The 22,629-nt window shown below is 39.1% G+C and overlaps 1 protein-coding gene across 2 annotated transcripts in view; it reads left to right on the top strand.

The window, feature by feature from the left end:
* Window positions 1-22,629, top strand: part of LOC135196223 (uncharacterized) — an 89,875-nt gene that overhangs the window by 14,723 nt on the left and 52,523 nt on the right. For both annotated transcript variants that reach the window (XM_064222869.1, XM_064222868.1), the window contains exon 2: window positions 17,018-17,197. In XM_064222869.1, the coding sequence (XP_064078939.1) occupies window positions 17,018-17,197 (180 nt within the window). The remainder of the gene's footprint in view (window positions 1-17,017; window positions 17,198-22,629) is intronic.

The following is a 22,629-nucleotide window of genomic DNA, read 5'->3' as shown; positions in this document are numbered from 1 at the left end:
CATGCCCAGCAGGGAGCCATGGGAGTCAGTGTGTCCCAGAGTTGCAAAAGGGGAGGTATGCTGCTCTTTACTCCGAGCATTTTTTCGCTATTTGCCATGGTTTTTGCTTTTTTTCTTACACCAAGTAACTCTAAATACAATTTATATACGTTTGGGTGTATACTAGAGTGAAAGTGAGACAATATGCCAAAACGGAATCATGCAACTATGGCCCGTTTAGCAAATTTTGCTAAAAAGAGACATAGGGTCGAAGGTGGAGTGTTTTTTTTTTGTTGATGTGGCAGCGCCACCATTGCCACCACCATTGTTGGCTGATGTATCCAGCACTGTCCACCATCATCACCACCACCAGTACCACCAACAACAAGAACACGAGGCCCTGTTTTGGCCGCTGAGAGCCCCGCCCCCATTGCCTCGACGTCGTCTGCTGCGCAATCATCTGAGGTTTTTTCACCTTCACAGTTGCGCTCGCAGTTGATAAAAGTAATAAAGGATGATGAAAAGGGAGTATATGATGACAAATTCTTACTTGCTTGGTTTCAAACCAGGCAACATAGAGTCAGGTGGTACTTGATGATAGCCTCGCCTCGAGCAAATAATACCCCTTTTTAGGGAGGGACTTGGTGCTGGAAACCAAGCAAAAAAAACACTAAGAACTATTAGAAAGAAGGAAATGCATTCTGAACTAAGCGCTAGTGAGTATTTAACATTTGTTTGTATCATGGTTTTGCTCAAAGATCAGTTTTTTCCACAAGTGCCAAAAAAAACACTTCTTGATCTTTACAGCCGTTTTTCTCAGTTTTCGCTTTTCTGCACTTCAAACACTTAACTATTTTTTTTATTTGTAGGCCAATTTTAAAGTTAAATATACCATTGGAAAGAGAAAAAAAGGCAAATATTTTGTTGGGGCTGGATTTTTTCTTAGGTTGACGAGGAACTCGTGATAACCAAATCAACAAAATTTTGGGAGAAAAATTCCCCCTCGCCCCCCATCCAAAAAAAGCAAAAAATGGAAAAACTGTTCACAACATTGTTTCTGGGCTCAGTTCATGTCGCTGCATGAAATAATCCTTTAGTTTATTATTTCTAAGGTAAAATAGCTAACAAATATCAGAGAAAAACAAATCAAAGATGTCAGTATAACTGACTCGCTCACCCAAAATAAAAGAAGGGTGTCGGTATGGTAACTGGGGCGAGTGAGACCACTACCACGAACTTCTTGCCGTTTAGAATTCTCCTATATCAAAATCCTCAACAAGAGAGCCGACCCACAGGTCGAGGCGGCAGCTACTACCACTACAACCCACGCCACGCCGATCACCGCGCCTCTGGTGGCCATCCTTCTAGTTAGCGGACGTATATCCACACGTGTTTTCTTTTGCTCTCTGTGTTTTGGATTTATCTTTCCCCTTTTTGCAAGATGGAACGTACAGCGATTGCAGCAGCTAAGTTAAGTGCCCTGCAAAGGTTTGGATTTAGTTTCGTTCCATCCAGGTGCCTGTATTTGCCGTTTTTTTAGTATAAATATGGGTTCCCGGTCTGGAGCATGGCGGCATTTGGTCCGCCTCATGGTCGGTTAGGTTCTCTTCCCCCCTGGTCATACCTGAACCTTTCCTTTTTGATTATTCACGTGTGGCTCTAGTCCTATTATTTATTTTTACCGTATGCCTTTTACATCGTTTTAGGGGATATAGCCTACCCCTGGTGTTAGGTCATGCATGCATGTCTCTCTACCTCATGTAGGCATTCGAGTGTTTCTTGTCCAGACCCTAGCCATTGCTCTTCGTATCGGCTTAGGCTAGCTCTGAGTGGTAGACTTTCTTTCGGGTCAGTCGTGCACTCCTGGACGTTCTTTCTCTTTCACTCTTTATTTTTCCCCTACTTTGTTATCGATGTATAGTATTTTTTGGTTAGCCTAGGGCGTCTAGCCTTATAGCCTTATAGCCTGGGTCTCAGTGGTCCTATGGTCCACGTTAGTTACAGTTTTGTTGCATCCTTATTATCAGTTTTGTTGCATCACATATTGTTGCACCATCCTGGTCAGTTTGGTTGCATTAGACCCTTGGCTTCCGATCCAGTCGGTTGTGTTTTGTTATCGTACCTTGGTCCACTCGTGATCACGGTACGGCTAGACGCCCGCCCAGTCGCTTCCCCCCCTTCTCCTCTCGCCATAGAGTAGGAGGGTGGGATGTCTGTTCTCGCTTGCTCCTTCCGGGCCTGGCTCCCTCTCTCCCTACGTGGAGGGAGTAGGGGAGGAGTCTGGACAGACTGTTAGGCTGGGAGTGACCTTGTTCTCCCTTGTGTGCTGTGGTACCTCGGTGTGGCGGGGGTTGGGGGGTTGGCCTCCCCCCTCCCTGGTTGCTCCGGCGTTCCGCTGTATACACAGGAACTGATTTCTTCCCTCCTTGCCTTTTCCCCCCCTGTGACGGCGGGCCTCTGCCTCTTCTTCCCTGGCGTCCCATTGGTTACGGGAGGGGGACGTGGTAGGCTCCGCCAACCAACGGAGTGGATACCGGCGTGTGCCCCTAGGGCATTCTTCCGGCAGAGTTGGACAACGCCGCGCTTCGGAGTCGTTCTCCGATTTTAATTTTAGTTATGCTTAAGTTAGTTTAATAGTCATCTTAAGCTTGGGTCCCTCCCCTGCCCTTATTGGAAATTTCGTTTATAGTTATATACCATATTTCTATATTTTACCTCTGGTTTACTGAATTTCCTCCTCCGTCTTACACCGGAGTCATTGTATCACCTATTATCGCATAAGGTTCTCAGGGGAGGGGTTATGCCCGAAATTTTATTAATCTCCGGCATGCGGCGGAGTACTAGAGTAGCCCTGTGAGTGTAATCTTGATACTCATGTATCTTTCCACTTACAGGCTACCAACTGTGAGCACCCCGGATGTAACGCCGTGTTGCAGGACCCCTGCGGGCATGAGGTTTGCAGGACTCATGCTCCCTGCTCCACCAGCCATGGCGAACTGCAGGTCTGGTTCCACGAGGCTTGTTTGATCTGCTACGAGCTTGTGAGTCAGTTTTTGGATGGGGTAAGTACTTTTCTCATCAGCACATTCATACAATATGAGTTCTGATATATGTTTAAGCTTAAGTTTCCCTTGGTATAGTGATACCTTTATACAATAGATGTTCCGATATATTGCTAGACTTAAGCTTGATTTAGTCTAAGGGTTAGGATTCACCTTTAGCTTTAAGATCTAATAATCGCCCTCTCCTTCAGGCTGCCGCAGTCAGGGAGACTGCTCTCGCAACCCTGAGAGCTTGGGTCGGCGGCTTCGGGAAGAATGCTGCTAAAGGACAGCCCTACATCCTGGAGAAGAGGCTGGCTGTCCTGCTGTTTCCCGGAGGCAAGCCGACGGGGTACGTCGACCCTACTGAGGCAGCCTCGACGATTGCTACGATTCAACGGCAGGTCGCACAATGTTGAAGGAAGGACCAGGCCAGGATATCTCAGCGGAGGTCGCCACATTAGATATAAATGTAGAGCCTATGGTAGGTGTGGATGACTTCTTCTTCTTCCTTCCAGGGCTTTACGGGGGCGGAGCTCCCGTATAGTGCACCAGACGCCTCTGTGGTTCCCAAGGTGAAGGGCCACAGGGCACAGAAAACCCTGAGTAAGACGTCGTCGTCTAAAAAGACTTCTTCGGCGTCTTCATCTCATAAGTCTCCGGCTTCTCACCCCAGAGCAGAGAAAGTGAAAGCATCCTCTTCCTCAGCTTCACTTACTAAAGGGTCGAGGAGCAAGTCCTCCAAAGAGAGATCCCGTACTCCGGCGGAGTCGGTGGTCTCTCCTTTCTCTAAGGTACTTCCTCTGGGTACCCCATCTGCTTCTGCGCCAGTTCCTGGCTTTGATCCTGCTGCATTTTCCGCCGGAATGATGCAGCAGGTGGGAGATCTTGTAGGATCTTTGAGATCCAGTATGGAGCAGATGTTCACTCAGCTGTTGGACAGGATGTCCACACAAGAGAACCTCCTGTCCGGCTTCAACCAGGCTCCGCAGGCTGCTACTCCAGCACCTGGTGCCGGCCTCCTCCAGCTTCCACCTCATGATTCCCTCCCACCATTCTCCATGAGCAACCCTTGGAAAGTAGCGTCTTATGCTCCTTTCCAAGATGGTCTCATCTCCATCCCGGAGTGTGGAACTCGAAGGATTGAAGACTTCGAGTTCTACCCTGAGAATTTGCAGCCTCCATTCATTGGCTATGCCAGGCTGACGGAGTCGGCATTGAACAGGGAGGACAAGATCCCGAAGGAGACAGTCCTTTACTCCAGGGATCAGGCACAGTGGGAATGGCTTCGCTGTCTCGAGGAATGGGACTGTATTAACACCAGGCTCCAAGCCTTTAAAAGCCCATTCACGATCTTCACGACGGAAGAGGAAGCACCACTTCCTTTCTTAACGAAGATCGCCAGCGTCACCGTACAAGCAGGCCTAAAAGGAGACCCTTTGCCGCAGCTGAGGGAGGCAGATCCCACATCACCTTTGTTCCCTTGGTTTGGCGATATGTGGGAGGACTTGCCAGCCACCTTCACAGTAGGAAAGTTTAAACCGGACTGTGCTATGGATCAGTTCGGTGAAAAACTTCCAAGACTTCCCGACAACCTCATTCAAGCAGAATTTGAGGCTAGGTTTAGGCTGGCAAGGACCCTTAACACCATGGTTACCCCCTGATCCCAACTCCTTGACGAGGTGGGGGGCTTAGGGATCCACTGCAGAGAGAGTATGCCCCTTTACGCCTACTCTCTCTGCTGTGGATCCAACTGAACATTGGGACCTTTAACTCTTTACTCCCCCTCCTTATAATTTTCTTTCCCTTCTCCTTATTTCGTTGACGACCCTGGCATGTTTTGGACTATTGAATTGACAGCTCTTTTAACTTGATGGAGGGTGGAGTTGAATGGCATGCCTCCTCCACCCGTAAAACTAGAGTAACCTGACGTGTTGAGCGAGGGGAAATTTTTTAATTTTTTGTCAAGCCATGCCCACAGTGCTGGGTCCGATCTCATGGGACTGACGACCCTTAAGGCACTGTGGGTATGGCGTATATCCAGGTGAGGGACCCAGGGCAGTTACCAGTGTGTGTAACGGCATTGCCCCTCCCCCGGTTGGGCCTCCTTGGTGAGAGGGACCTCATCCTGGATGAAATTTTTTTAATACTATATATGGAGAAAAAAATTAACCTCACAACGACTTATGGCATGGCAATGGACTGTTCTCAGGATAACTCAAATAATGAAAATCAGAGTGGTATTAAGACATTATTACCATACAATAAACCCAAAAGAAATAGATATCGCCAGGACCCAACCTTGATTCACTTTGATTCTCTCTTTGGGGAGTCAAACTGGTCAAGGTTTTTTGAACTTAGAAGCTGACAAAGATATATCTTTATTAAAATTAGAAAATTACCATTTGAATCGATGCCCATCGCAAGAGATGAGCATAAGACAAATTAAAAAAAGGGAATGGTTGGTTGAAACAACAACCAAAAACCAATCGGGGTCAAAATTATCAATGCATAAAAAATAATAGATAACATAAATATAAAGGTTACAATTGCATGATACAATGAACAGTGTGCAAGGCACAGTAGTAGTACCAAATCTTGAGGATGAAACATTAGATAGATTAATACTTTTAGATTCATTAAAGAAAGGTACAATAATGTTGAAGACTGCGAAGTATATGGGAGGTCCCAAAGCAGGAAAGACAAAAGTCAAACTATCAAAATAGCCAAGATAAAGTTCAGTGGCCAAACCTTACCCTTAAAAATTAAAATGCTAGGATTAAATAGGGAACTAAGACCTTATGTTCCTAAACCTATGCAATGCAAGAACTGTTGCAAATATGGTCATACAGCAATTAAGTGCAGGAATATTTATAGATGTGCCTTTTGCAGCTCGCAGGACCATAAAACACGCTGGGACTGTGGCCAACCCAAATGCGTAAATTGTGGATTAGAACATCATGCCAGATCTAAATTGTGTGCGTTCTATATCTACAATACAGAACTTAAATTACTACAAGAACGAACTGGAATGACGATAAGAGAAGCAAAGTTAGAACTGAAAGTGAGAGGATTAAATGACCCAGCTAAGAAATTTAGGTATGCAGACACCTCAAAGTCAAGCAATACCAGAACTGAGACAAATGATAATAATAGAAATAAAGAAATACCACCACAAAAAATACAAGATGAAAAGACTCTTCAAACATACATAATATTACGACTGTGGAAAATCGATTTAGCTCTTTATCGGGAAATTGAAATAGATAATGACATAAAGGAAAACAAAGAAGAATTAAAATCACAAGAATGTGAAAAAACAGAAAATACTACTCGAAAGAGGCAACTGGATAAGACCCCACCTAATTCCACCAAACAAGTCTGTAAAAAGATAAATAACCCACCAATCTCGCCGAAAGCTAAAGTTCAGAAACAAAACACTAATATTCCACTGTCTCCCATAGTAACAATAAGTACCTCTAGGAACCGAATCACAAAATTCAGATGAAATGGAAAACCAAAATACAGGTCCACTACAGTGAAAACGAAGAAATTCACCCATCACCAATTATAGGCGCCACAGGAAAAAACAAGGAAAAACAACAAACTGAGAAACATGAAGATATATGCGGCTGCAGTAAATGCTTTATAGCAATGTGCCACAAAAATAAGACTATAACTAAAGACAGCCTAACCAACACCATAAGAAATTTCATGAGGAATAGGAGTAAGGAAAAAACAAACATCAAATCTCATGAAGAAGGTTGTATGTGTATTGAACACTTAGAATATTACAAAGAGAAACACATCAGTGTTGTAGATAATATTCTAAAGAAAATCAAAATTGGTAAAATCAAATCAAGATAGTAAAAAAAGTAACAGTTAACGAAAAAAGTAAGATTCAAACTACAACAAAAAATGAATCAAGACCTCCAAAAAATACAAATTAACTTATAAAAAATTTTAAGAAAATATCAGCTTTAATAATCTAGGGTAATTTGACCACTTATATTACACCATTCAATCGTTATATAATTCAATGGAATATAAAATGGGATTATTGACAAGAATGCACTTAGGGGAAGTCCAACGACTTATTAGCGAACATGAACCAATGATTATATGTATACAACACATAGGAAAACGTGTTCCAAAAATAGGTAAATATCTATTAACTACAACATCACAGGAAAATGAAAATAATTTAGGAACAGCAATATATGTCCATAATAAAATTATATACGACAAATTCAGCAATTGATATAGATTACACTGAATTGCAAATTTCAGCAATAACAGTGAAAATAGAAAATAATGTGTTTGATATAATTAACTTATACAATCAGCCTAATAAAAAGTATGATTTAAACAAATTACAGAAAATAATAAGAGTTTAAGAATCCAATATTAATTGTAGGAGATTTCAATGCGCATAACTCAATATGGGACTGTAACAACATTACTCCAGATAAAGATGGAGCAAAATAGAAAAACTTAATGAACGCTAATAATCTTTGTTGTCTGAATGACAGCGAAGTAAATACATATTATTCCCAGAACCCATGGAACATTTTCCACAGTAAGAATGTCACCCTTTGTTCAACAAATATAGTTGACAGACTAGATTGGAATATATGTGATGACTCCTACTCAAGTGACCGCAATTTTTCCCATAATAAATATCCTTATTAAATAACTGAACCAAAACCATATTCTCCAACATTACAAACATTGCAAAAAGCAGATTGGGACCATTTTTTTACTTTCATACCGATAAAATACCCCCGTCCTATTATTATTTGAGAAATCACAATGAAGAACGCGATTTCATTGTGTCCTTCATTAAAAAGGTCGCGAGACAAAGCTATTCCTCATTCAAACCCCATAATAAAAAACTTTAAAGGTCCCCTGGTGGTCAGATGAATCTAACTGAATTAGTACGAGAAAAACAACTCTCTAGCAAGAAGGTTAGATACTCTAAACAGAAGAATTCAATAAAGGTAATAAATCAAAACCATTCACAGAAAAAATAATTTAAAAAGATTAAAATGACAATTTTACTATTAGAAATAGTATGTTTATTAAAACCTTTAATATAATAAAACTATCAAGCCAAATTTAGAAAAGAAGTAATAAAAGGTCAAAACATAATATCTTGGAGGTTCCTATGTGTCAGAAATAACCAAGCGAAACATCCATTCAAAAGTAAATGGGCAAAAAATTCAGAAAAATAAATGGAACAAACATTAGACCACCCAGACAGCTATATTAAAGATAATGGAAACAATAAATTTTAGATCCCTTCGAGTTTAATAAGTAAACATACATTGAAAGGCAAGGTTTTGCCAAAATAAGTTAGTGACGAAAAATCTAGACAAACATTTAAAAAAGTAAAAAGAAAACAAAGCAAGTGTCTATTATACTTAATTTTTTGAGACAAATAAGCAATATTTTATAATAAAAATTATAATAAAAAGTTCAATATGGAAGAGTTAGAATATGCTCTCTTGAACAGTAAAAATAAATCTTGCCCCTTGGAGGAGATGATGTTTGCGTTTGAGATTTATTTGCCCCACCTAGCCACCTTTTGGGCAAAATCATACTTATTAAAATTTTACAATCATTTATATGGCTCCAAAACTTGTTTCCTCAGACAAATGGCGAAATGCAATAATAATTTCCTAATACCCAAACCAGGAAAAAAGATGCTAGTAATTTGTGAAAATTTAATTATAGACCTATCTCATTAACCAAGTTGTATATGCAAGTTTAGTTGGAAAAAAATGGTAAATGCACGACGTTTAACATGGCACATTCCGTTGAAAACTAAAATTTTAAGTTCCTACCTCAGTTTGGTTCCAGAACATAATAGGTCTACATTAGATTCTCTGTGTAGTTTTTGGAAGACCATATACGTAGAGGAATTTTGAAAGCAAAACAAATTTACAATAGCTATGTGCTTTTTTTGACATTCAAAAGGCATACTACACTACCTGGAGGGTTATGCAATATTAAAAAGATCTTTACATGAATAACGTAACATCCTCGGCCATCTTCCTAAATTTTTAAAAATTCAAAACTTTTTATGACTGACCCGCGACTTTTCAGGTGAGAATAGGATATTGGTTTTTTCCAAAATATTTCCCACTTGAAAATGGAGTACCACAAGGTATCGTCCTTAGTGGTAATTTACTTTGTTTCACATTGGCAATTACCAACATCCAGTAACATGCTACCGGTTGGAATTAAAGAGTAATTTGTCATTGGATGTATTTGTTTTTGCAATATGTTAATTACTCAAGCATCACCGCATAAACATGCAGAAAGAATTCTTAATAAAAAAAATCTTAATAAAAATAAAAATAGATGAAATGGGGCCTCATCAGTAGGAAATTTTAGATTTTTCCATAGAAAAAACCCAAGCGGTACTTTTTTTTATAAAAAGGTAAAATTTTGGAAAAAAGGTGAAGAAAGCAGAATGCAAAATGAGAAAACCATAACTATACCGAATTTGGCCAAACTGCAAAATTTTTTAGGTTTAAATTTCTTTGATGCACTACCCCTCAACTGGAAAGCCCATATAAACTTACATAAAATCGCAAATGCAAAGAGCATTAAACCTAATTAAAAAACTTTTCTCACACAAATTGGGGAGCTGATAGACATAGCTCTTGACTATACTTTATAAAGCAACAGTGCTATCAATTATTTGATTATGGAACGTGGAAATATATGGGTCCATCTTCCAGAAGCAGCACTGAAAATCTTAGACCCAATTCATACAACGAAGGCCTAATAAATATCACAGGAAGCATTTAGTGGGTTCCTCACCAAGTCCTCCTCTGTACAAGTTGCATGTGGGCGAACTGCCACTATCCCTCCATTGAAGAAGAAAAAAAAAAAAATTCCATAATCCGTGAAAAGTGCATTAAGGAATCAAGGCCAAGTGGATTCAACCAACTAAAAGTCTATTTGAGTTAAGGGTATGTCTTTATAAACACTCATTCACCACCACCTTTCCCAATTAAAGAATTAACTAGACTGTTCGAGTTCCCATTAATATAAATTATACAAGTACCCCTCCATTAGTAAAGTTTACCACCCAACCCCATTGGACTATGATTAAAAGTAAAGCACTTGCACTCCACTTGAAAATATTTATCAAAAAGTTCCGTATATACCCCAGAACACCAAATAAACCGAAAAACCAATAGAACATTATAAGAACTCAAAAAGTTGCACCATTATTGGCAATATATAGACCGAACTGGTCCAAATCGCAACATGGCGTAGGTATAGGGCAGCTATATCGCAGAAAAACAAAATATACACATTTTCTTTAACCCAATCATGCCTCAGTCTTCACAGCAGAGTTTGTGTATGCAATTAAAGTAGCTATCAAAATTATAAAGCAAACCCCTTTTTCCCCCCAAATTAATGATTTTGTGAGTTTTTAAGTGACTCGAGAAGTGCCATAAAGAAGCTCTTTTCAAAGAATTACAATCCAAAAAATAAGATATTGTACAGCAAATTCCAATTTGAACTGCCCCCACAAATTATATAAAAAGAATGGCAAAAATATTGAAAATATGTTGGGATCCCTGCTACATGTTGGGATCGAAGGAAATTGAAGTAGGCTGATAAAAGCAGCTAAAGAAGCAGTCCAAATGATAAAAGCAAATGGTTAAACATCCCCACCAGTGATTATCTAAGATATAAAAAAATAAAAACCAATGTTGTAAAAATAAATGGTCAAAACGTTATGGGCTTGCAGAGCCTGAAAATAATAAATTAAAAACAAATAAAACAGGATGTTTAACAAAATGGAGTTTCAGCATGTCAAAGAGATAGACATGCTCAAGTAAATCCTGACACGCCTCCATATAGGCCACAACATCCGTCTGACACACGGGCACTTGATGAGCTAACCCAACGCAGATGCCCCTGCTCCAGAGTGTTCCAAGAGTGCAAGGAGTTGATTAACAGTCAGACATTTCTTTTGTGCGAGTGTCCCAAAGTATGACCAGCAGCAAGACTGTTAACTTTTGGGAAAGAGGAGAGGGAGGGAGGGGGGAAATAAAACAATAAAAGAAATTTTGACAGAATCTTTTGTACATTTTTCAGTAGTTTCCAATTTTGGACTTTTTCTGAAGGAACTGCAATTTAATTGATAAAATAATAAGTTTTTTTTTTTAGCGGAATTTTAAAGAACAAAAATTTCGTAAAAATTTAAAAACTTAATTCTTTCTGAATTTTAATATGACCGTTTTAGGTATGTAATTTGTAGGGGAACAATGAGTTAAATTTGTATTTATTGTGTGTGTGTTTCTAGTATGAAACGCGTTTTGGCCTTTGTGCAACTTTTTTTTATTTATTCCTGAATGAACCAATTTGGTCCCAGTTCCTGGCCTAAGGGCTAGACCTGGCATTTTATCTAATCCTTTCGGGTGCCCAGCCCTATGGAGAGCTGAAAAATCTAGCTCAGTGGTCCTGGTAAAATGACTACTTTATAATAATTAAAATAATAACACCATTGTTAATGACCTGAAGTAGCGGCCCTTTTCCTTATGCTTCGGTAACCGCTCTTCAAGCTTTTTGACCAAATCACAGACTTATACAGTCCCAATCGGTACTTGTATTGAGTTTTGTGGTTGCGAGAGTCAACTGCAAGAAAGGCATGTCACTCCAGGGAAAGCAACTTTATTCGGACACGGAGCCAAACTGAAGTTGCTTTCCTCCAACGTCTGGGGGCGGACCTCTTCCCAGGCAGTTCAGCGGTTTTTAAAGGGAGGTCCAGAACGAGGTTGTTACGAGACCTCAACCAAGAGTCCCTCAAAGATCGTTGGTGGCCTCTCCGCCAAGAGGAAACAAGACTCGTTCTGCTTCGGGTGTAAGAACAGCTGAAAAAGTCCAAAGATGGTTTCAAAACCCGCCTACCAGAATAAACCTCAGCACATTTTTTTGTTTTCAGCACTGTCTCAGCTGTCCCAGTCACCCCGCCAACCAAGGACAGGCTATGACCACCGTTCCGAAGAGCCAAACTCAAAACCTATCCTCCTGATCTCACCTTCAGGCTCAGCCATCCCACCATCTTACGCTGTCTCCCCGGGCGTTCAACCAAGTGTATGAAGGCCAGGCCTTTCAGCACCTTCAAACCGGTTTGCCCAGGGAAGTAGAGCCAGAGGAGCCTTTCGTCAGAGAGGATCAAGGGAGAGTTACTTAACAGTAGGGAAACACTTTCCCGTGGTAGGGCCCGTGGAGCTCACCCGCCAGCACAGCAGCGTTGAGATCCCCAAGGTAGGAGGGAGGCTGTTTCCTCTTCTGGGCATCGGTGGGGTTGGTTCAGCAAATTGGGCAACAAAGTTTTTATTTTGTCGAAAAGGAGGTCCTGGGTTTTGGAGTTGGATCAAAGGCCCCGCCCTCCCCCGCCAGAACCATTCCTTCAACTTCCGATCGAAGGAATTGACAGATTTATGCGGTGGAACTCCTTCAGAAGGAGCAATTATCGAGAGTCCAAGCATTTAAACAGTTTTCAAGGGTCGTCTTGTTCAGCGTGCCCAAAGAAAGGACTCATTGAAAAGAAGAGTAATCTTAGACTTTGTCCCAGTTAAACTTATCCATTCGCATGCGACCAAGTTTCAAAATGCTGACCATCTCGCATGGTACGGACCTTACTTCCCCGTGGGCCGTCCCACCACCTCCTATCGATCTTACAGACAGCATACTATCTATCCTCCGAATACGCGGACACTTTCGCCCTTAATCTAAGGCTTTCAAGGCTAGGGGTGGACCAACATTCTTCATTATCAAAGTGGATGCCCTTCGGCCTGAATGTATGCTCCCAGGGTGGTATTCACGAAACTATCGGAAGTAGTCATTGTTCAACAACTGGGAGGTCGCAAGGGATCAATGGTAGTAGCATACCTCAACGATTGGTTGATCTGGGCACCAACCGTCGAGGAATGCCGGAAAGCCACAAAGAAAGAGTAATTCATGTTCCTGGAGTATCTGGGGTTCCAGCTGAAACAATGGGTAAAATCAAGACTCACTCCGGAGTCCTCCGATTTCAGTGGCTAGGCAATCCAATGGGTATTTATCCTCCCACAATCTGTCAATTCCCAATAAGCCAGAATAAAGGAACATAACGAAGTCAGTAAAGCAATTTCCTAAAGTAACAAATATGCTTCATGGAGGAACCAGGAAAGGCCTCCTATGGTTCCCTAAACGTTTGCCCTCAGTTAACAAACATCTTGAAAATGAAACCAACACTGAAAGACCATAAACCGGATCGGGCGCTCAAGAGCAAATGTCAGATCTCGTGGACAACGTTGTCAGCAATCCCGCAAACATCCTTCGGGACCATCTGCGTCCCTGGACCACAGGATGAAAGAATCTTGTCCATGTCGGTAACCAAACCTCCTTCAAATATCCTCCTCCGGTAATACGCTATCCACACATGACACTTCATTAAGTAAGCAGCTGGGGATTGGGTTGCTTCCGGAGTTCAAGAACGGTTCAAGGAACTTGGTCACTACAGTTCCGACCATCTTCATCAATAACGTATTTGGAAGCCTTGGCATTGTGTTCCTGACCCTAAAGATGGCTCCTTCCCCAAAGAAGTCTCCATGTTAAAATTTGGTTTCTTGGACAGCGGCAGTAATTAGTAACCTCGGCATCAACATGGGGAGGTTCCAAACATCAAGACATCTAAACCATTTTGTCCATGATAAGCCGTCTTTTCCCTGGCTGGACAAGTTCAAATGGCCCACCTCTCCTCCACCCACCTGGCGGGAGTTAAGGAATGTGACAGCATACTCCTCCGTTCCCGGGTCAGTTTCCCTTGGAGTCAAAGAATGGTCTCTGGACAACAGTTCGTTTCCAATGGATAACGCCTTAGTTGTCCCATGTCCTCCAAGTCGAATCTCTTCGCTTCTCAAGCGAACCCACAAGCTTCCATGCTATGTTGGCTCCCAACCTGGACCCTCTGGCAATATGCCAACAAGACGCTCTGTCCATAGACTGGGAACCAGTGGAAGAAGGGTTTTACATCTTTCCTCCAGTGAATCTTTCTTCTGAAAGTTTGTCTGAACCGAACTCATGGACTTTTCAAGGGACAAGTAGGCACTAGTAGCACCGGACTGGCCCGAAGAAGAGCAATTGGTATCCCCCTGCTTCTGGAATTTGGGTCTTTGTGCCCCCAACGGATTACCAAATCCCAGGCTCTCTCAGTCAGTACAAATGAAGACTGGGTGTTCGCTTCCTCAGGAATTCTCAAAGGCCCTAACTTTATGGACGTTCATGTGTTTGCGGCTAAAAAAGGAAAAGACCGCCAGGTATATCTCCCAGAATATCCCTTTTCCTGGAAATCAGATAAAAGGGATTCAACTTTGAGGCAGTATGACGGCCTTGCCAGGGCTTTTTTTTTTAAGAAGTTTGGCATCTTTCCTCTGAAGGAATCAAACCATCAAAAGAATCATGACTATCATTCATCTATATCCTTTTTTTAGGTCCTTGTTTGAAAAAGGATTATCAGCTTGCAAGCACTATTTACTTACAAAGATAACATTCCCAGTTCCTGAGAAGGATCTTTCAAATGGGTTTTTAACATAGACTTAACAGAGTTCCTCCTATTTTTTCGTGCTATTCCCAAGGCTTGTTGCTAGACGTTAGACCGTTCTTGATAGGACTACTTCCTTGTGTCATGGTTTTTGGAATGATGTTCCCTCAAATTGTCTTCAAGATACTGACAACTCAACTTGTTCGTTTATAATGCTTCTTAAGAAAACATTATTTTTGCTAAGCCTGGCTTCAGGAGCTAGAATTTCCAGAACTGTCGGCTTCTGGTCCCATCAGAATACGGGGTCTTATAGAAATTTCTCCCCTCATGGAGAAGTTCTACTCTCCCCGGCCGGATTCGCAGCTTTTTTATCTGAATAGAGGATCCCTTTATTGAGGTTGGGAACCTTGGGCAAGTCCATTCCTCTTCCTCCTCAAGACCCTTCTTCTTTCTTTGTCCAGTAATGACCTTTACGAGCCTTTTCTGTCTAGGACATCCTCTTCCTCTTCGGGTTCCCCCCTCTTTAGAAGAGAAAAGGGTGGCAACTTTTGTTCAATTAAAGGCATAAGACAAACAGATCCCTCTACTTTAATTAAACAAGCAAACCCTGAATCTTTCCCTAAAGCCTAACCATTGGATGTCCAGGGCAGTAGCCACCTCAAATTCAATTATTTCCCAACACATGAATTTGTTTGATGACTTGAAAAAGTATACTGGATGGTAAAATCGCCACGCCAGTGTTTTAAGCGACACTATTTAAACAGGTCCCTAGAATTCTCTTAAATTTTCAGCAGGGTGCAGCGGGAAACATAGTTTCCCCTGACTCTGCCCTCCAGTAGTATAGTTGAAGATCCATATCTCCTTTCTTTCTGCCTGCCTCACTTAACGATTTTCGTCCTCCCTACCATACTGCTTCTAGCACTTTCGCCTTTCGCCTTAGCTACTCATATGAATGGCTTAGTGGTGTGTCCCTTATTTTTTTTTGCTAGGGTCGCCCACAAATGTTTGTATATAGATAAGCTTAAAGAGTGTGGTTCCCTTATTTTTATGCTAGGGTCCAACACTCATCTCATGATGGTTTGATACTTTGTGAAATTTCAATAATTGTATATATGAAATTTATTGAGTGTGTTGCCTTATTATATTGTTAACTTCACACACACTGTCATATATTGATATGTTCATGCCTTATAACATTTTGTATGGATTTTGTAACAATATTTACATAGTTGTAAGATATAATTACTTTGATTTATCTCGTATTTAGAGATTGGCTGAATATGTTTATTCCTTGGATTTACCATTTTATATCCATGTCCTTTTATTTAAATTATAGTATTGTAGATTTAATTTTTAGTTTTATTGAGACCCTCTTCTATTTTCTCCAATCTTGTGCTATTTCTCTGGTACTATTTCACGCAGCGACACGAACTGAGCCCAGAAAAGGGATTTTGACCTAGGAAAAATCTATTTCTGGGCGATTGGTTCGTGTCGCCCAGTGAAATCCCACCACTGCCCTGCCCTGACGCCCAAGATTGCCTGCTAACTTCAGGATGGCCACCAGAGGCGCGGTGATCGGCGTGGCGTGGGTTGTAGTGGTAGTAGCTGCCGCCTCGACCTGTGGGTCGGCTCTCTCGTTGAGAATTTTGATATAGGAGAATTCTAAATGGCAAGAAGTTCGTGGTAGTGGTCTCACTCGCCCCAGTCACCATACCGACACCCTTCTTTTATTTTGGGTGAGCGAGTCAGTTATACTGACATCTTCTTTGATTTGTTTTTTCTCTGGTATTTGTTAGCTATTTTACCTTAGAAATAATAAACTAAAGGATTATTTCACGCAGCTACACGAACCAATCGCCCAGAAATAGATTTTTCCTATGTCAAAATCCTTTTTTTCTACTATGATTTACTTTCTGTGTATAAAGCCGCATTGCAATAGCTCTAAAAATGAAGGAAGTTACATTGTTAATTTTTTTTATTTTTTCTTATTTTTCAATAAAAACCAAAATAATCATTTGATCACTGAAATATTTTTTGGAACATCACCTATGTATAACATATAATAATTTCATAAAAATCGGAGCATTATTTTTATATGAGCGGACGCCCCCCTTAGAGAAGGGTGATTGACATTCTACTCTGAACTGACGCTACCAAACCAACATAAACGAATAATATAGAGCCTGTTATTACATTGAAGTGTAAAAGATTTTAGGAATTTTACAGAATTTGTATGGTATAAAGTTACTGGAAATGTAGAAAACAACAAACACAATGATTTTAAAGCTCTGGCCCCTTTCTAGAGTTGCCAGGTGTGGCATTATTGGGCAGTGTGTCCGAAGATTTAAGAAAACTGTATATCTTCATTTTTTTTGCCGATAGCATTTTGGGTTGTAAGGCTTAGCAGTATCTTTTGTATGATTTTTTATTTGTATTTCAGGCCAATTTTAGCTGCAGTAACTAGATTCCTAGAGCAGTCTCCAAAGTTACAGCCATTTCTGAATGCAGAGAGCCCTAGTTCTAATTTGATACAGAAGAGAAGTGTCACTAAATGGTCTCTATCAAAAGGAAAGCGGAAGACTGTAAAAACTGTAATAAGGCGTTTTAAAAGACTTGATTGGTAAGTTGTTTATTGTATAATAATGGTATATATACCTGTGTGATAAATGTTCATATTGGTGTATATTTATCCACATCTTCCTACTCAAATACAAATCATCGTATTTGATATGTGCTTTCATTATTATGATTAACATAGTTTCAAAGTGTATTTCCAGCACTAGGTACTAGTAGGTGATGGTGGCAAGCAACATTATTTCACATTTATTAGAAAATATTATCTGATGTTGGACCCCTTCTTTTTGGTTCTTTTACCCACTCATTGAATAGTCTGGCATATCGGGGGAGAAGATCACACGTGTCTTCCTCCTCTAACAGTGACTTGGCTGGTGACTGGGGCGCTCACCCAAAATGAAAGGGTGAACATGATCCTTTGGAGAGGCTTTGGTGAGTGCAGGGCATGTAAGTTAATATCTGGGAAAGGAAGGATAAGACCTGAACTGTTGGAGATGTGCCATAAGGGTCTGCAGATGCTAACTAGTTTAATGGTCTTAGGTGATTGGAAGGCTTCTTAGCCATTGCAGATTTCATGGTGGGCATTGAGCTTGAGGAATAGTTTAACTTCTCTCCCAACGCCTTGATCTGGGATTCTGGAAAGAGAGAAGGATCCAGTGAGTCAAGTATCCCCATAAGTGGGTTATTGCCAAGTGTACCTCACATAGTAAACTGTAGGCATTACTGAAGGTTCTTTGCTGCATTCCTTTGGTTCCTAGCTGCAACCATTTTTATTCTTTTGACTGTATCTCCATTCATATTCTATCTCTTCCATCTTTCTTCCCACCATGTAACAATTGCTTCATAATGCAACTGCGAAGTTTTCCTCCAGTTATACCTTTAAAATGAATTTTTGTAATAAAATTAAATTTTATATAATATTTACCAAGTAATTATTTAGCTAACAATTATGCTTGCACGGCATCCCAAATTCAAAACTCGCTGTAACGCGGCTGTTGCTGAGAGTGGGGTGACAGGCCCCATTCACTACAACGGGAGTTTGGAAGCAACAGTAGCCGTACGGCGTCATTCTATTTATTGCCACAAAGTCCATGAAAAATCAGAGAGGAGGAGGGAGGGCTCTGATTTAGCAATTACTTGTTAACCCTTAATGGACAGATTTCTCTTTGGGAGTAGTAACCCTCTTACGCCGATTGGACATATTAAATGTCGAGATAAATTGTCTCCCGGGTGCCGATTGGACGTATTAAACGTGGACATAAAAAAGTTTTTAAAAAATTCGCGAAAAAATACTTATAGGCCTACCAGCCAAAAACTTTTGAATCACGCGCCTTGGGGGATCCTGGGAGCTCACGGATCAAGGCGTTGTTTTGTTTACAATCGTTACGCAGGCGCGCAAGCGCGAATTTCTTTCTATTCGCACTAAAAAGTATCAGTGACATATCTCAGAAATTATTTTGTCACTTTGACATAATTTTTGCACCATTTTAAATTAGCCGTTACATGGAGTATTATATATGAAAATTGTGCACAATTTTATGTAGAATACAACAAAAAAATAAAAAATACTCATGATTGTAGCTTTTATCAGTTTTGAAATTTTTTCATATAAATAACGCTGTGCCAAAATTTCAACCTTCGGTCAACTTTGACTCTACCGAAATGGTCGAAAAACGCAATTGTAAGCTAAAACTCTTATATTCTAGTAATATTCAATCATTTACCTCAACTTTGCAACAAATTGGACGTCTCTAGCACAATATTTCGATTTATGGTGAATTTATGAAAAAAAAACACATTTTTTCCTTAACGGTCCGTGCGGTTAAACTCTTCCTAATATAATTTTTTGTTGTCCGATGTGTCCGTAGTGTTTGCAACCATTTTAAATTTGCTGTTATATAAAGTTTTATATATGGAAATGTGCAAAATTTCATGCACAATACAACTGAAAACAACCCATGGTTGTAGCTTTTATCAGTTTTGAAATATTTTCATATAAATAACGATAAGTGCCAAAATTTCAACCTTCGGTCTTACAGTCTAGTAATATTCAGTCATTTATCTTCATTTTGAAACAAATTCAAAGTCTCTAGCGCAATATTTAGATTTATGGTGAATTTAAAAAAAAAAAAAACTTTCCTTCCCTCCGCGCGCTGATTCTCTGCCGCAAATCTCCGAAATGCGTACGTTGCACTCTCGTTATATTTGCTCCGTTTCATATTAGGCGTTTCATAGAGTTTTATATATGGAAATGTGTGCAATTTCATGTAGAATACAACAAAAAATAATTAAAGGTTGTAGCTTTTCTCATTTTCCAAATATTTGCATATAAAAAAAATATATAAAAATAATTCGACATTCGGTCAACTTTAACTCGTCCGAAATGGTCGAAAACTGCAATTGTAAGCTAAAACTCTTACATTATAGTAATATTCAATCATTTATCTTCATTTCAAAACAAATTGGAAGTCTCTAGAACAATATTTAGATTTATGGTGAATTTTTGAAAAAAAATTTTTACGTCCGCGCGTTACGAATTCATGCATCATTTTGTGATAATATTTTCTCTGTGTTGCTTTGATCGTTTTACAATGTGTTTTATACCCAAATGATCGCCATTTAGTGTACAATAGAACGAAAAAAATTAACATGTTAGCGTTAACCGTTTTGCTCACAGAGCGATTTGAATACAATTATATATGAAATTTTTTTTTCGCGCTATCATATATCGCATTATTTATATATGATAATGTTTTTTTTTTTTTTTCATTTCTGATGGTTGCATACTAAACTTCAGGCAATGACAAAAAAAGGAGCCAAAAATGAACTCTTAATCTTGAAAACTAAGCATGCTGTGATTTAAAAAAAAAAATATTTTATTTTTCCGCTTCTGCGCTCACTCCCTCGGTATACGGGAGATGATTTTTATTATACCCCTTCGGCATAAGGGGGTTAAGTGCCATCGATTTGGAAAGAATCAGGCGGAAAAGAGGTGCCAATACTTCTATAGCCCATAACTTCACTAATTGCAACTTTTACACTGGCTAAAACCATGAATCAGGTGTCTCATGATTTCAGTTTTGCTTGTAACTTCAAGGGGAATGTAATGCGGCTGTCTCACATGATGTCTTTTTGTAAATTTGCTCGTAAATATATTAAGGGGTTGCTGTTGGTTTTTGTTCTTGTCTTTTACATTAGTATGTCGCTTGTAAATGTAATTTTGCAAAGAAATATTAGGAAAATCATGTAAAATAAAAAAAAGTTTGAATCTTCATTCTCAGTAAATTTACATAAATATTTTTCAACAAATATGCTAAGAATTTATTACCGATTTTATTTCTTATCTGTTTTGATATTGTGTGAGCTGTAATTATAATTGTACAAAATAAAATAAACTTACTATTTAACCCTTAAACGCCGATTGGACATATTATACGTCGACATAAATTGTCTGTTGGGTGCCGATTGGATGTATGGTACGTCAATATAAAAAAGTTTTTTAAAAATTTGCGGGAAAAATACTTATAGGCCTACCAGGCAAAAACTTTTGAATCACACGCCTTGGGGGATCCTGGGAGCTCACGGATCAAGGCGTTGTTTTGTTTACAATCGTTACCCTGGCGCGCAAGCGCGAATTTCAATCTTCTCACACTAAAAAACATCAGCGACACATCTCGGAAATTATTTTGTCACTTTGACTAAATTTTTGCACCATTTTATATTAGCCGTTACATGGAGTATTATATATGAAAATGTGCACAATTTCATGTAGAATACAGCTAAAAACAACTCATGGTTGTAGCTTTCATCAGTTTTGAAATATTTTTATATAACTAATGATAAGTGCCAAAATTTCAACCTTTGGTCAACTTTGACTCTACCAAAATGGTCACAAAATGCAATTGTAAGCTAAAACTCTTATATTCTAGTAATATTCAATCATTTACCTTTATTTTTCAACAAATTGGAAATCTCTAGCACAATATTTTGATTTATGGTGAATTTATGAAAAAAACTTTTTCCTTACATCAGCGCGGTAACTTCTGAAAAAATCATAAATTTTTTTGTCCGATTGTCGTAATGTTTGCACCATTTTAAATTAGCCGTTACATAAAGTTTTATATATAAAAATGTGCGCAATTTCATGTAGAATACAACTAAAAACAACCCATGGTTGTAGCTTTTATAAATTTTGAAATACTTTCATATAAATAACGATAAATAGAAAAAATTCGTCCTTCGGTCAACTTTAACTCGACCGAAAGTCTAGTAATATTCAATCAATTACCTTCATTTTGCAACAAACGGGAAGTCTCTAGCACAATATTTTGATTTATGGTGAATTTTTGAAAAGTTTTTTTTTTTACGTCTGCACGTTACGAATTCATGCATCATTTTGTGATAATATTTTCTCTGTGTTGCCATGATTGTTTTACAATGTGTTATATACCAAAATGATTGCAATTTAGTGTACAATACAACAACAAAAATTAATTTGTTAGCTTTAACAGTTTTGCTCACAACGCGATTTGTATGCAATTATATATGAAATGTTTTTTTCACGCTGTCATATATATATATATCCCAATATTTATGTATGATAATTATATTTTTTTCATTTCTGATAGTTGCATACTAAACTTCAGGCAATGACAAAAAAAGGAGCCAAAAATGAACTCTTAATCTTGAAAACTAAGCGTGCTGTGATTTTTTGAAAAAAACATTTTTTCCGCTTCGGCGCTCACTCGCGAATGACGCCGGCATACTGGAGACAATTTTTAAAATACCGCTTCGGCATTTAAGGGTTAATATGGGTAATAATAAGGATTTTCCCTTGTCTCTTTCCTGTTCTGGCATGTTGTTCTTTTCGTCATTTCCAGAAATTCTGACATTAAAAAATCCAACTTTTCCAATATATTTGATCTTCCTTCTTCATAATTATTTATTTTGTGTATGAATCTGCAATTATCTCCGTATCTGCACCATCCCCTGGCATCGTATATACAGTGCTTGTTCCTCACGCTGTATCTTGGAGCTGATGCTTGCATTCTTGATGCTGACATTCCATAGCACAGTGATGGCTTGTTTTTTTCCTTCACCTCATGTTCTTTGTTCTTTTCTTTATTTGTTTCTTTTTTTATTTTGGATGTTATTATTTAATTTATTTTGATTCATGACTACAGGGTGCATATATTTACATTTTTTTGTTGAACTTACATCCTTTGCCTTCTTTAAAGTTTTACATATTTTTGGATGTAGATCTCTGCATTCAATCTCATAGCCTTCTAGGTATGCACATTTGCCATAAATCTCATAATTGTGACATACCTTGGGATGTTTGTAGTAACATCTTTCACCGAATCTGCAATTTCCTCTTTTCAAAAGGGTGCAGACTGTCTTTTTTTTTCTTTTTTTTTCTTGCTCTTTCCCATCAGTATGATCTGTGTAAAGCCTCTTCTGGATTTTACTTTGTGTTGT

The sequence above is a fragment of the Macrobrachium nipponense genome, chromosome 17 (genome assembly GCF_015104395.2).
Source record: "Macrobrachium nipponense isolate FS-2020 chromosome 17, ASM1510439v2, whole genome shotgun sequence".
NCBI classification, from domain to species: domain Eukaryota; kingdom Metazoa; phylum Arthropoda; class Malacostraca; order Decapoda; family Palaemonidae; genus Macrobrachium; species Macrobrachium nipponense.
The sequence above is the reverse complement of the archived record's forward strand: the minus strand, read 5'-3'. Positions and strand labels throughout refer to the sequence as shown.